Source organism: Camelus dromedarius, chromosome 20 (assembly GCF_036321535.1).
Source record: "Camelus dromedarius isolate mCamDro1 chromosome 20, mCamDro1.pat, whole genome shotgun sequence".
In the NCBI taxonomy this organism is placed as follows: domain Eukaryota; kingdom Metazoa; phylum Chordata; class Mammalia; order Artiodactyla; family Camelidae; genus Camelus; species Camelus dromedarius.
The window spans coordinates 15,506,488-15,518,785 of NC_087455.1; the positions used below are offsets into that span (position 1 = coordinate 15,506,488).

Below are 12,298 nucleotides of genomic sequence, written 5' to 3' on the forward strand. Positions count from 1 at the left end.
TGCTTAGCATGCATGAGGTCCTGGGTTCAGTCCCCAGTACCTCCATTAAAAAAAAAATGGAATAGACTGCTGACTCTGTCTTTGATCACTCGTTTATTTACACATTAAACTAGGATAATTTTGGTTTCTGCTCTTCCTCTACATCTAGTTTTCTCCCATGCTAACTAAAATTTCCAGTGGTCTTTGCCACTTCCTGAATCCGGACTGGCTGCTCCAGTCCTTTCAGGTGGAAGAGCCTCTTCAAATCCTTGTCCCATCCAACTTATGTCTCCTCTTCACCACTCTCTTGGGGCCCCTTTCTCTGCTGGGTGGTGACGATTAATAATCTTTGTTGAAGGGTTCACAGATGTTAACGGCTTGAAGTGCTGCCTTCCATAGCTAACACATCTTTATTTATATGGGAGCCATAGAGATACAGTGCTTTTGCCCTTACAGTCTCCCCTTTTCTTCTACTCCTTCCTTGAAAAGAAAGACTGAGTCAAAATGAAAACTGAATGGACGAGCGATACTTTGGTGCTGGTAATGTACGGGTACCCTGTGTTAGCAGCTGTTGACTTCACGTGGTAATTTATTGAGAGTTTAATAAAAGATTCTCTGCTCCTAAAACAGATACAAGTCTTTCTCTTGTGTTAGGAATTTCTCATGTTACATGAAAACTTAACAAACTGTGAGCTTGTCCAAGATTGCTTGACCATAATCTCAGTGATTATAGGAAATCCGTCTGTGTTGGGTTCCCTTCTCATCAGGTACCTAATGTCATGCCTCGTAGGTATCAGATACTCAAAAAGTAATTGGTAAGTTAATGAATGAAAAAGGCATCTCATAATTCTGTAATTGAGTCGAATGAATACATTTTACTATTTCACTTGAAACGCTGACATAAAGGAGTCAGATGGCATCCACTTCTGTTCATACCTCTCAGAAATAAGCACTTTGAGTGAATATTCCTGGTTGCTTCAATTCTGTCATTGTTTTACCCTGTTTTATACATTTGCAAGACTGCCTTCTTTTACATCTAATCTGAGGAAGGCTGAAGATCACAAATTGATTATTTTAGCCCAAGAAAATCATGTATGTCACGTTGTGTGATAAACATTGTAATGTGAAATAAAATACAATAAATATTTCTGAGTTGACTGCTCCTGCACGTAACCCGTGTAAAGCAGCCTTCTTGTGGGACATTAAAGCATATGTGACTTGATTTACTATATACCAAGCTTATGCCTTAGAACTGAAGCACTTTGTGCCATAGAATTAAATTCTATCCTTCAAGACTGAAAAGGTTAATTTCTAGTAAGGGAAAAAAACCCCAAAAATGTAAACGGAAGCAGTCATAGAATGTTGAGTAGAAAGGGCGTTACCTTAGAGATGGGACAAGCTTTTAATAGTAGAGCCATTTATTCACGTTGCCCAGCAAATACATAAGGAACATCCCCCTCCATGTGTCAGGCAGTGGGGACGAAATTAAGGTAATTCTGGTATATGTCATGCCCTCAAGAAATGTATAGTCTAGTTGGGGAGATAAATTATAAAAGGATAAACCTTGAAAGAGAAATTATCAGATGACCAAAATCCAGAACTCTCCCCAGGGGTGGGGCAGTAGGGAGCTACATGTCAGAGCTACATGTCAAAATGCTTCCTAGTGTCCAAATATCAAACAGACAAAATGAGTGCCACCAATTCTCACTCCCAAGTCTATGGCAGACAGCAAACATGATTATGCTACTCTCCCTGCGTGAGCCTAGAATGAGACCTCAGGCTCCTTTGCAAGACATCATTTCAGGCAACCACTGCCTTTTGATCAAAGTTGATCTACAAAGTAAAACTTACATTCCTTCTTAGATAAGTGATTGCTCCAGCTCCACTATGCAAATTTGGTAACTTACAGTCTGGCTAGCTTTTGTGGAAGGGAGATCCCACCAGGATAATACTGATGCCACTTGGAGACTGAATGAGTACCGGGAAAAGAAGACAGGCGGCGTCAAGGTTGATTGGGTCATCCAACCTGGGTTATTGGGAAGACGCTGATCCCATTTAGACAAAATAACCACAGAACACTACTCTTGGACAGTAGCTGGCATGTGTATACACTACAAGGTTGAGGTTATTGCAGGACGCCTAAATGAAGATGGAGAAGTGTACCCAAATTCATAATGTTTCTCACCAAACCTGGACCATCTTCATTTTTTGTATCTTAGTAATTGGCACTGTCATTCATTCAGTTTGTAAGCTGGAAAACTAGGCAACTTCCTTGCCTCTTCCCTCTCCCTCACCCTCATAGCTAATCCATCATGAAGTCCTGTCAGTTTTGTTTTCTATACATTTCTTTGGGGGGGGGTAGTTAATTAGATTTACTTATTTATTTATTTTTTTTTTGGAGGAGTTACTCGGGATTGAACCCAGGACCTTGTGCATACTAAGCATGTGCTCTACCACTTGAGCTATACCCTCCCCCCTGTTTTCTATACATTTTTAATCTTATGTACTTTATTCCATTTTCACCAGTAGATATTGCATGAGACATATTTACACTAAAACATTATTCATTGTGTATCTGAAATTCAAATTTAACTGGGTACCTTATATTGTTATATGTAAAATGTGGCAACTCTAGCCCAAAATAATCTCATTCAAAAGAAAAAATAGGTCTTCAGACTCCAAATGCTATGCTCTGGATTGGACTATGGGGTGGATGTTTATTTTGTCAGCATATGGTAGTAAGAGTCTAGAGACAAATGTATATTTATTTGACCTGCATAGCACCTTGTATATTTAGATGGCTTAAAAAAAAAAAGAAAAATCCAGTTGAGCAAGGTCAAACCTCAGAACACTTTGTGAGGTACAGATGAAGTGTGGAGTAGAAAAACAAAATGTTTTCTCTAGTTTGACGTTAGCCGACTCCTCTTCTAAAACTTTGATAACGATATCATTCCCCTAGGAAAGCCCAAAGTGCTGAAATTCTTCACATATTTTATAAATTTATGTAATACTGAAACGCTGAAACTTAGCCAGCATGAGAGATATTGTCAGGTTCCCTCAGAGCTCAGCAGAATACTGTATCATGCATGACCTGTTTCTGAAATGGGATTTTGTGAAAAACAGCAGAACACCTTTTTCTGGCTTCTTTTCCATTAACTGCTCACACTTGACACATTCCTTAGATGATCTCATTAGCTCCCATCGTGGCTACCAGATTCCCAAACCTTCATCCTTAGCTGGGGATAGTAGTTTTAAGCAATAGAATCAGTGGTGGCTGGGAATATCAGGCTGTGCACACATCTTCCAGAGCTCAGATACCCAACCACACTGTGAAGGCTCTTCGGGAAGAAATGCCTCTGTTGCCACCCCTTAACCACCACCCGACAGCCCACACCACTGCCTCAGCTTGCACCAGTGACAACCTGGCGCTGGCCACGCTCTGGCACTGCTGCCATGAGGAGCCAGATGCCTCCACCACCGTACTTGCCAAAAGATGGATTCCAACCTCAGCTACTTTCTCACATTGCCTCCTTCACAACTGCCATTTCGAGTGAGTGGCTCAGTGCCCGAGCAGTAAGGAAGGCTGGGAACTTGAATGCTGGCTTCTGCCTTGGGGAAGCTCAACTCAGAGTTTGGAAGACTTTCCAAATACACAGGAAGGGTGTTCAAAAGTTGGTGAGCACCCACCAACGTGAAAAACGTTTTCTACTCTATGAAGCAACAGACTGCGTTTTACAAACAGCCTACGAAGTGGAACAGAATGCTTAGGACACAGGCTTTGCGGTCAGATGAACTTGGGTCCCATCTCCAGCTTTGCCTCTTCCTAACTGGAAGGTTGGATACTCTAACCCCTCTGAGGCGCCATCTTCTCCTCTGTGACATAGACACATTAATACTGTTCACCTCATAGGATGGCGGTGAGGATAAAATGAGCCAAGTGAACTCATTTGGTGGTGGAGTTTACATCCCCACAGGACAAATACCCACCTTCATTATGAATAGTGTTACTACAATGTTTTATCTCTTTCTTCCCAAGTCTTTTTTTTTTTAATTGAAGTACAGTCAGTTACAATGTGTCAACCTCTGGTGTATAGTATAATGTCCCAGTCATGCGCATATATATATATACACACACACAGATATATACATATATTCATTTTCATATGCTTTCATTAAAGGTTATCACAAGATATTGAATATAGTTTCCTGTGCTATAGAAGAAATTTGGTTTTTATCTATTTTTATATGTAATGGTTTGCAAGTCTTTTAGTTATAGCCAGCTTGGGTTGTAACAAGCATTTATTTTCTTAAACTTTCGTCTAGTATTTTTTTCTGATTATACTGCAAAAAAAGATTAGGCATTGCAGAAAAGCAGAAAGGTGGAAATAAAAATACCTCAGTCCCACTGTCTAGAGTTAGCCACTGTTAACAGTGTGCTGTGTATTGGTCAGTTGGGAAGTTTTTTAATCAACCAGCAGAGTCACAGATTTGTGGGACTGGAAGCAACCACAGTGACCATGTGGTCTGAGTTCCCTTTGACTCCCAGCGGTTGCTTCAAGCCCACAGGCTGGACTTCCTGACCACTTTCATCTGTATTTTCTCCGGCCTCACGCTGGAGGGGAAAGGTCACTTGAAACTTCCATTGCCAGGTTGCAAGTTTTGTTTTATTTATTAAGGTTGCATTAGGAGGCTCCAGGTTCTGTGTGTCAGCCTCGTGTGTCTCAACAGGGGAAGCAGAGGATGCTGGGAAATATTATTTGGCTCCGTGAGAGCCTTTGAGAGAGTGAGGGGGAAGAAAATTACTCTTTTATTGTGAGGTTTGCCAAATGATCTCTGAGGAGCTGTGATACCATTCATAGGCTGTGCCAAGCTGGAGGGAAATGGCTCATCTTGGCAGACATCTAGAGTGAGTGTCTAATTCCTCGGGTTGGTATGAGCCTTTATCAGAACTAGTTCCATAGGCAGTATTTACATAACTGTGGTGGAGTGTGAGAATAAACACAGCTGTGGCATTGCCCTAAATATTTCTATTCAGCAGGGAATTAAAAGAGAACTTTATCGCTGAACTACAGATAAACACAATTCATCAAGCAGCGGTCAGTTCAACTGGGGAACAAAATAGGAGTTATGAAAGACTGGCCTACTGAAAATAGCTCCAGTCAGCCGGCCTGACTTCACTGCTCCTTCTCTTCCTCCCTCCCTCCTTTCTCTTCCCCAGTTCTAGAAATGTCGGGCTCATCAGCTAGCGAAGAAGTTGTCTCGATTTTATTTTTACGCCAGGCAGGAAGTGGCAGGCACTTACTGAGTATAGACCTACTGTGAGCCAACATGCTTCCGGGTGCTTTATAGAGGTCCCTCATTCCAGAAGGTCCCCTTTTTCTTTCTGGGTGATAGAACTGAATGTGGGTGGGGGCAAGATTATTTTGCCAAGGAGAAAACTTTTTAACTCCAATGTGTGTTGAAATGGAAGCAGTATTGCCACAGTTTTAAGTGATCTGCATCTTACAAATTCCTTGAAGCATCCATATATATTCTTTTAAATACAATTTTATTTTTTATTTCTTTTTTGGGGGGGGAGGCAGGGAGAGGTAATTTTGTTTGTTTGTTTGTTTAGTAATGGAGGTACTGGGGATTGAACCCAGGTATTTATTGTTTGCTTTAGAGTGTAGAGCTCATTGCTATAAAAAGAAAAATTTGCACTCTTCTTCTTTCTTCCCCTTTGGATTTGGTTGTGGTGAGGGAGAAGTGAATGCAGATCACTGAATTCTTTCATTTATTTATCGCACAAATAAATGACATTTTTTCCTGTGCCAGACCAGCCAATAGTTCTTCACCCACCATTGTTTCTGGTGGCTTCATGCTCCCTTATGCTGTCAATCAGAGGCTCTCATCTCTCCTGTTGTTGCTGACCCCTATCTTGAGTTCACAGTCTGTCTTTTTAGAACTGGGAGCTGCAGCTTTGTCAGAAAGAATGGTCTTCTCTAGGGGGAGGGTATAGCTCAGTGGCAGAGTGCATGCTTAGCAGGTTGTGGGTTCAATCCCCAGTACTTCTGTTAAATAAAATAAAACATAAAAAAAAAATTAAAAGAGAATTGTCCTCTCCCTCTTCACCCAGACCTATGAGTTCTTTCTAGGCTGCTTATTCACAGCCCCAAACACTTGCCCTTTACACGTAGGACAGACTCTTTCCAGAACCTTACTTCATCCCAAGCCTCGCTCAATGCTTTTAAGATGTGTCCCAAATTCTTTGCCTGTCTTCCCTTCAAGAGGTGAAGCCTAATTCTGTTCCTCATGAGTGTGCATTGGACCTAATGACTCATTTCCAACACAAAGAATGAACCGCAAGTGATGGGCTACGACTTTGGATGCCAAGTCATAAAAGGAATAGTAGTTTCTTCTCGCTCTCTGGGGGAAACCAGCTTCCACGTCATGAGGACACTCAGGCAACTTCTGTGAGATAACACAGTTGGAGTTTTCAGCTGCTTCATTCTGGGGCAGTTTGTTACTCAGCAGAGGATTACAAATACATTCTCCGAGAGCCTTCTGTTGTGTTGCCCTTCTGGTGACAATCCCCTGCAGACATAGGTAGCTCTTTGGGGGGGTTTGAGCTTGGGCTCAGAGAGGCCTGCCGTGATCCTTTATCTATACAATTTGTGGAGCATTTAAAGCATTTACCTGGGCCTCAACCTCTGGAAATTCTTACTCAGTAGGTCTGGGATGGGGTCCAGACATCTGTAGGTAATTAAATGATTGAAAAAAACAAACTATTCCAGGGTTCCTGAAGAGTACTTTTGATTGAGATTCTGTTGCTTTTTTTTTTTAACTATAAAAAGCCACAGGCCTCTCTATTCCGTGTCCTCTGTGTTCTTTCTTTGAGACTGATGGGGAGGAGGTCAGTTCACCTTTCAGTGTGTCCACCTCAACCACTGGGGACCCTGGCAAACAACCAAGCTTGGTGCTTTGCTCTTATGAACCCGCTAAGCAGCCCTTCTCAAACTTAAGTGGAGTGGGGATCACTGGGCGTGACCCCCAGAATTCCTAATTCAGCGGGGCCAGGTACGAACCGAGCATTTACACTTCTAATAAGTTCCCAGATGATTCTGCTGCTGCTGGTCTGTGGCCACACTTCGAGAACCATCACTAAAAAGCATAGGACCTGGTATTTAAACTTTGCCTCCGACATAGTCCAAGATCCTCCCTAGATTGCAGGCAACGACAACAAATGAAAACAAACAAACAAAGCCTCATCCATTTTCACTGAGACAAAAGTCATCCATGGTGACAGAAATCCTCACAGTGGTCATTTGTGGGGGAAATAACTGGAAAGGGGGATGGAAGGGTCATCTGGGATGCTTCTCATGTTCTGTTTCTTGATCTGAGGGGTGGTTACACGAATATGTTCCCTTTGTGAAAATATATTTAAACTGTACTCTACAATCTGTGCCCTTTTCTATCTAAATGTTGTATTTTAAAAGCTTACTTAAAAGTTAATAGTAATGATAAACGCTGTCAAAATCTGGGGAAAATGGGCCTCTTCAGTAGCCTGTCCTTCTGTTTGCAAGTCATCTCTCCTCTGGGTTATGTGGGCAACCCAACAAAGAAATTATTTTTTCTTTCTCTTTTGCTGGCATCATTTTTGTATGTGCCTGTGTGTGTGTAATACCCTGGGAATGACCACTTCCCAAGCTGCCATTTTTTTTTTTTAACAAACCCAGGTCTTCAGAAGAAAACATTTCAAGAGAAATATTTGCATGTTTTAAATTCCTAGAACAATGGATATTGATAGAATAAGTTGAAAAGCAAGTTGAGCTCTTATTAATACCTTTGGAGAATCCTAATTTGTGTTTGACTGTTCAACTTTACTGAAGAGTAAGAACTTTGGAAGGAGAGAAAAACTTACCCAAGACGGACTGGCCATTTCTTTGAAAAGTGCCTAAAGAGGCCTGAGATTTTTTTTTTCTGGGTGAGGACAAATGTCACCAAAAAATTCCCTGTTTCATTACCTAAAACCTTTGGAGTCTTAGCAAAGAGCCTTGTTTTGCACATTTCTTACAAAAAAAAAATATATCTATATATCTATATATCTATATCTATATCTATCTATATATATCTATCTATATATATAAAATATATAGATATATATATAGATAGATATAGATATATATATATGGCTAAAACTTCCTTAGAGAAATTTCACTTTTTAAATAATTCTTTTTCTGTAATTTAAGTTTATGGGTAAAAGGTTTACTCACTCTAAAAGGTTGGTTTCAAATGTAAATTAGACCAGGTTACATTGGGATTTCTGATTTTCAGGTGATCTGCAAAATTGTCATTTTAAACTCAGGAGCTAAGGAGGACACTGTTGGGCATATTTATTGGTGTTGATGACTTGAGACAGCTGTGGAGGACAACGGATGCCCCACCTTGGGTGGCGTCCAGTCTAAAGGAGAGGCACTGTAAGATGGTAGGGAAATGTGTCACAGAATACAAAGTGGTCATCTTTGAAGCCAAAATATTCACAATTAATGCTGAGCAGTAGGATTAAGCAAGTGGGTAGGTTTTTCAATCTGCTTCCCACCAGCAGCAGCAAGGATGTGAGTATACTGTTAAAATCCTCTGTGGATTGAGAGGTAAGGCAGTTCATATCAGTTCACAGTTTGGAAGTCTTGATGTGACACTACTAATAAGCCACACAGACATTCTTAATTCAGGTGAGTGGGTGGTTGAATAACTGTGCCCCCAGTACCTCGAATGATGCCCAGGCACAGTGAATATTTGTGGATGAATGAGTGAGTGAATGAGGGATGGGACCATTCAGGTAAACCATGCAAAATGGACAAAGTTTAAAAGTGAGAGTAAAGAATCTGTTCACCTTGGAGGCCAAGACTTGAGGAGGCATGATCTGCCAGGGAACCTTCTAATCCTTTACTCTTTGTTCCTCTAGGCAGCTTGAAATCCACTCTCCAGATGCTAAGCACACAGTGGTCCTCAGGAGCAAGGACTCAGCCACTGCCCAGGCCTGGTTCAGTGCCATCCATTCCAACGTCAGTGACCTGCAGACCCGAGTGATCGCCGAGGTCCGAGAGCAGCTGGGGAAAACGGGCATTGCTGGGAGCCGAGAGATCAGGCATGTTGGCTGGCTTGCAGAAAAGGTAAGGGAAAGACTCACCCTGCAATGGTCATTTTCCCCAGGGTTTCTCAGTACTGGCTGCAACCACTGAAGTCAGGTACCTCATCCCACAGGCTGATTCTCTCATTTGGATTTCTGTCCGTCTCCAACAGGTTTGCCTTTGTATCACACAGGGGCTGTGTCTTCATCAACTTTGATCCCCCCACATACAGTCTAATATGTGGCAAAGTGCAGGTGGTCACTAATTGTCTGTTGAATGGATGAATGAGTGAGCAAGTGGCCAGACAGTCTCTGACTCCCATGTGCACATGTGAAGGGCAGGGGAAATAACTCAAACTCACAACAGAGCTGTCACCTTGGGAGGTATGGAAGTTGATGCTTAAAGAAGGGTTTATGTGGGTTTTAATGAACCTGCTTATTAATGTGGATACATTTACAAATAATAGCAAAAATAATAACAGCAAGATTTTCTTAAGCAACTATTCTGTGCTGACTCTTTTCATATATTTAATTTGTGTTCTTAAGCCAGCAGGCCCTGAATGTCATCATTTATGAGCACCTATTTTTGCTAGGCAGGAGGGGGAGGGGTGTATAAAGATAAATAAAGACTTACCCTCTTTCCCCAGGGAAGACAGCTGCTATGGAAATGACCTTAGGGTCATGGTAACACTGTCACTTTGATTTCTTTTTCTAAGGGATGTGATATGTTGGAGATAGTAAAACTCACTTTGCAACCATCTCCTTGGAGTTAACCCTTCTCTTCATTTCAAAGGATTGAGCCTTTGCCATTGTCCTTACACTTGATTGCTGTCCTTTGAACTTGACCTTGAGTCTCAGGAACACTGGGTTTTGGAGACGTCTGACTTCCCAGTGACTCACATTCTAATAGATGGTAAATGGGAATGATTGTCACAATTAACGACTTTCCTGCCAGTGAACCATGTCATCTGAGAAAGCCCAGGCAAATGGCACTTGAAAATAATACTTGAACCCAGCATTTGGCCGTTTTCCACCATTGTTCTTTGTTTGCATCAGTTCATCCATGGGTCTCAGCCACAAAGTTCAACGCAAAGTGAGTTGTTTGGTTTGGTATTGTCCCATCTCTCACACATTTCAGAGGATCAAAGGGACAATGCAGGTGGTGGCAGCAACAAGATCATAATAAACAAAAACCACAGGTAGCCTCTCTCGACCTTATGCGTGAAGGTTCTTGATGAAAACAACACTGCCAATCTGAATGATATCATTTTAGGAGTCGCAGTCTCTAACACTCTTCACTTTTCCTCTCTCCAAATGCATGTGTTTCTATTAGGAGAAGACCTATTAGTCAGGGAGCTTTCAGTTGCAAAGTAACAGAAAGCTCAACTCAGCTTGAGCGAGAAAGGGGACATACCATTTCTGATAACTGTAGAGTCCAAGGGTAAGCTTCAGGCATGGTGGGATCCAGGGACTTCACTAATGATAACAGGCCTGCCTCTCCATCTCTTTGCATTTTGTCCACTTTGTTGATTGATACACAAGTAAGCCCCCTTTTCCTTGGCCCAAGAGTTCCAGGCTTGTGGGTTTTTGTTTTGTTTTGTTTTGTTTTCCTTGCTGTGCAAGGAAAAGACTGAATGAATTCTGGGAAAGCAAAAGCAACGGTTATTCGCTATAGAAGAAAAAGAGGAGGAATTGATCGGGATGAAGAATGTTCTCACTTAATTCAGGTCCTGGATGTACTGTGCACTTTAGGGTCCTGGCAGAAGACCAATGGCAAACTCAGAAGGGGTAACTGGAAGGGATATAACACAGCCATGACTTAGGTGTCAAGTGTGTGTGGTGTGGCCAAGGTAAGGGAAACCAGTAAGAGATGGAGAAGCACTCCAGAGCTAAACAGTGAGAGGTCACTACTATCCCTTAACCCGAAATGTCCAGGAAGAGGAGCAGTCACCTGAAACTGGCAAGACTTGTAGCTGTAGAAAAGGGCCACCCACTAAGAGCTGTGGTCTGCTAATTCCTGCCTGCTGATCTCTTGCTGATGTCTCCCATTGGCTGAGGCTGATGGAAGCCAGAGGCAAGGGAGCCCCACTGATGCTCTCTGTTAAATTAAGGTCAGCCTCCCAGGACTCCGACCAGGACAGAAAAGGGTGGAGCCTGAATCTGGAGGCTAAGGGGTGCTGTCAGACACACATGACCTTCTACCTACCAAGTATCTGAGATGGTCTCAACTCTAGAAGGTACTTTTCTCTCATCTCTTTTAACACAAACTACATTTAAAACCATTGCCATTTAGATAGTTCAAAAACAGCATTGTGTCATTATTAGTGATGTTGAAATTTTTTACCAAAGACTCCATTTTCTCACTTACAAATTGTCTGGTTATGCCTTTTGCTTGTCCCAAATTATCAGTAGACACATTAGGCATTTCCATGGAGCAGTAATAAAGGTGCATAAAAAGCTTTCTGTTTTTAGAATATTACTGTTCTTTTGATATAATTTCAGATTATCATTACACATGTTTCTTTAAATTGTATTATGCATTATATCCATAAGAGCAATAATGACTTAACATGGACAGTTACCAGAAGCAAGAATGTCTTTTATTGCCTTCTACTTCAGAACTTCTTAAAAGATTACCATAGATCAAGTCTAAGGGAACAAATCCAAACTGGAAATTTTTTGAATAAATATTTAATACTGAATCCTACTGTGGTGATGTATGAATGTTTTTTTAGCAAAATGTTACAATGAATGACAAATCCTTAATACGTGGCTTTCTTATATTATCATAAATATCAGGATGCCCTTGGTATTTATAAAGATATAAAGTATGATCCTATATATGTTCAGCTGTAATTTACCTTAAATTGATATCCTTTGTCTTTTCCTATGCTGTTAATCTTTGATTTTATAGATTAGTAAAAGTAGCTCTAGGACAAGTTTTGCCCATATTATATTCAACTTCAAGTTTTTAGAACTGGTATTTACATGAACTAAAACAATATGAAGTAACGATGTTCCTTCTAAAATCCTGTCCAGTGCAAATCCTAAGGCTTCCTCTACACTATGCAGAGGAAAACCTTTATATTCATATTATTCTTCTCTGTGAGATGGTCTGGGGACTAGAGGAATGGCTCCCAAGAAAATGACTAAGTCTGGAGTCAATGGGAAGAGTTCAGTACACCCCAAAAGAGGGGAATGAGTGTGAGA

The 12,298-nt window shown here is 41.3% G+C and overlaps 1 protein-coding gene across 2 annotated transcripts in view; it reads left to right on the forward strand.

Annotated features, from left to right (window-relative positions):
- The window catches only part of SNTB1 (syntrophin beta 1), a 199,547-nt gene that overhangs the window by 118,326 nt on the left and 68,923 nt on the right, over positions 1 to 12,298 (forward strand). For both annotated transcript variants that reach the window (XM_031439562.2, XM_010990996.3), the window contains one exon: positions 8,924 to 9,131. In XM_031439562.2, coding sequence (XP_031295422.2) covers positions 8,924 to 9,131 — 208 coding nt within the window. The remainder of the gene's footprint in view (positions 1 to 8,923; positions 9,132 to 12,298) is intronic.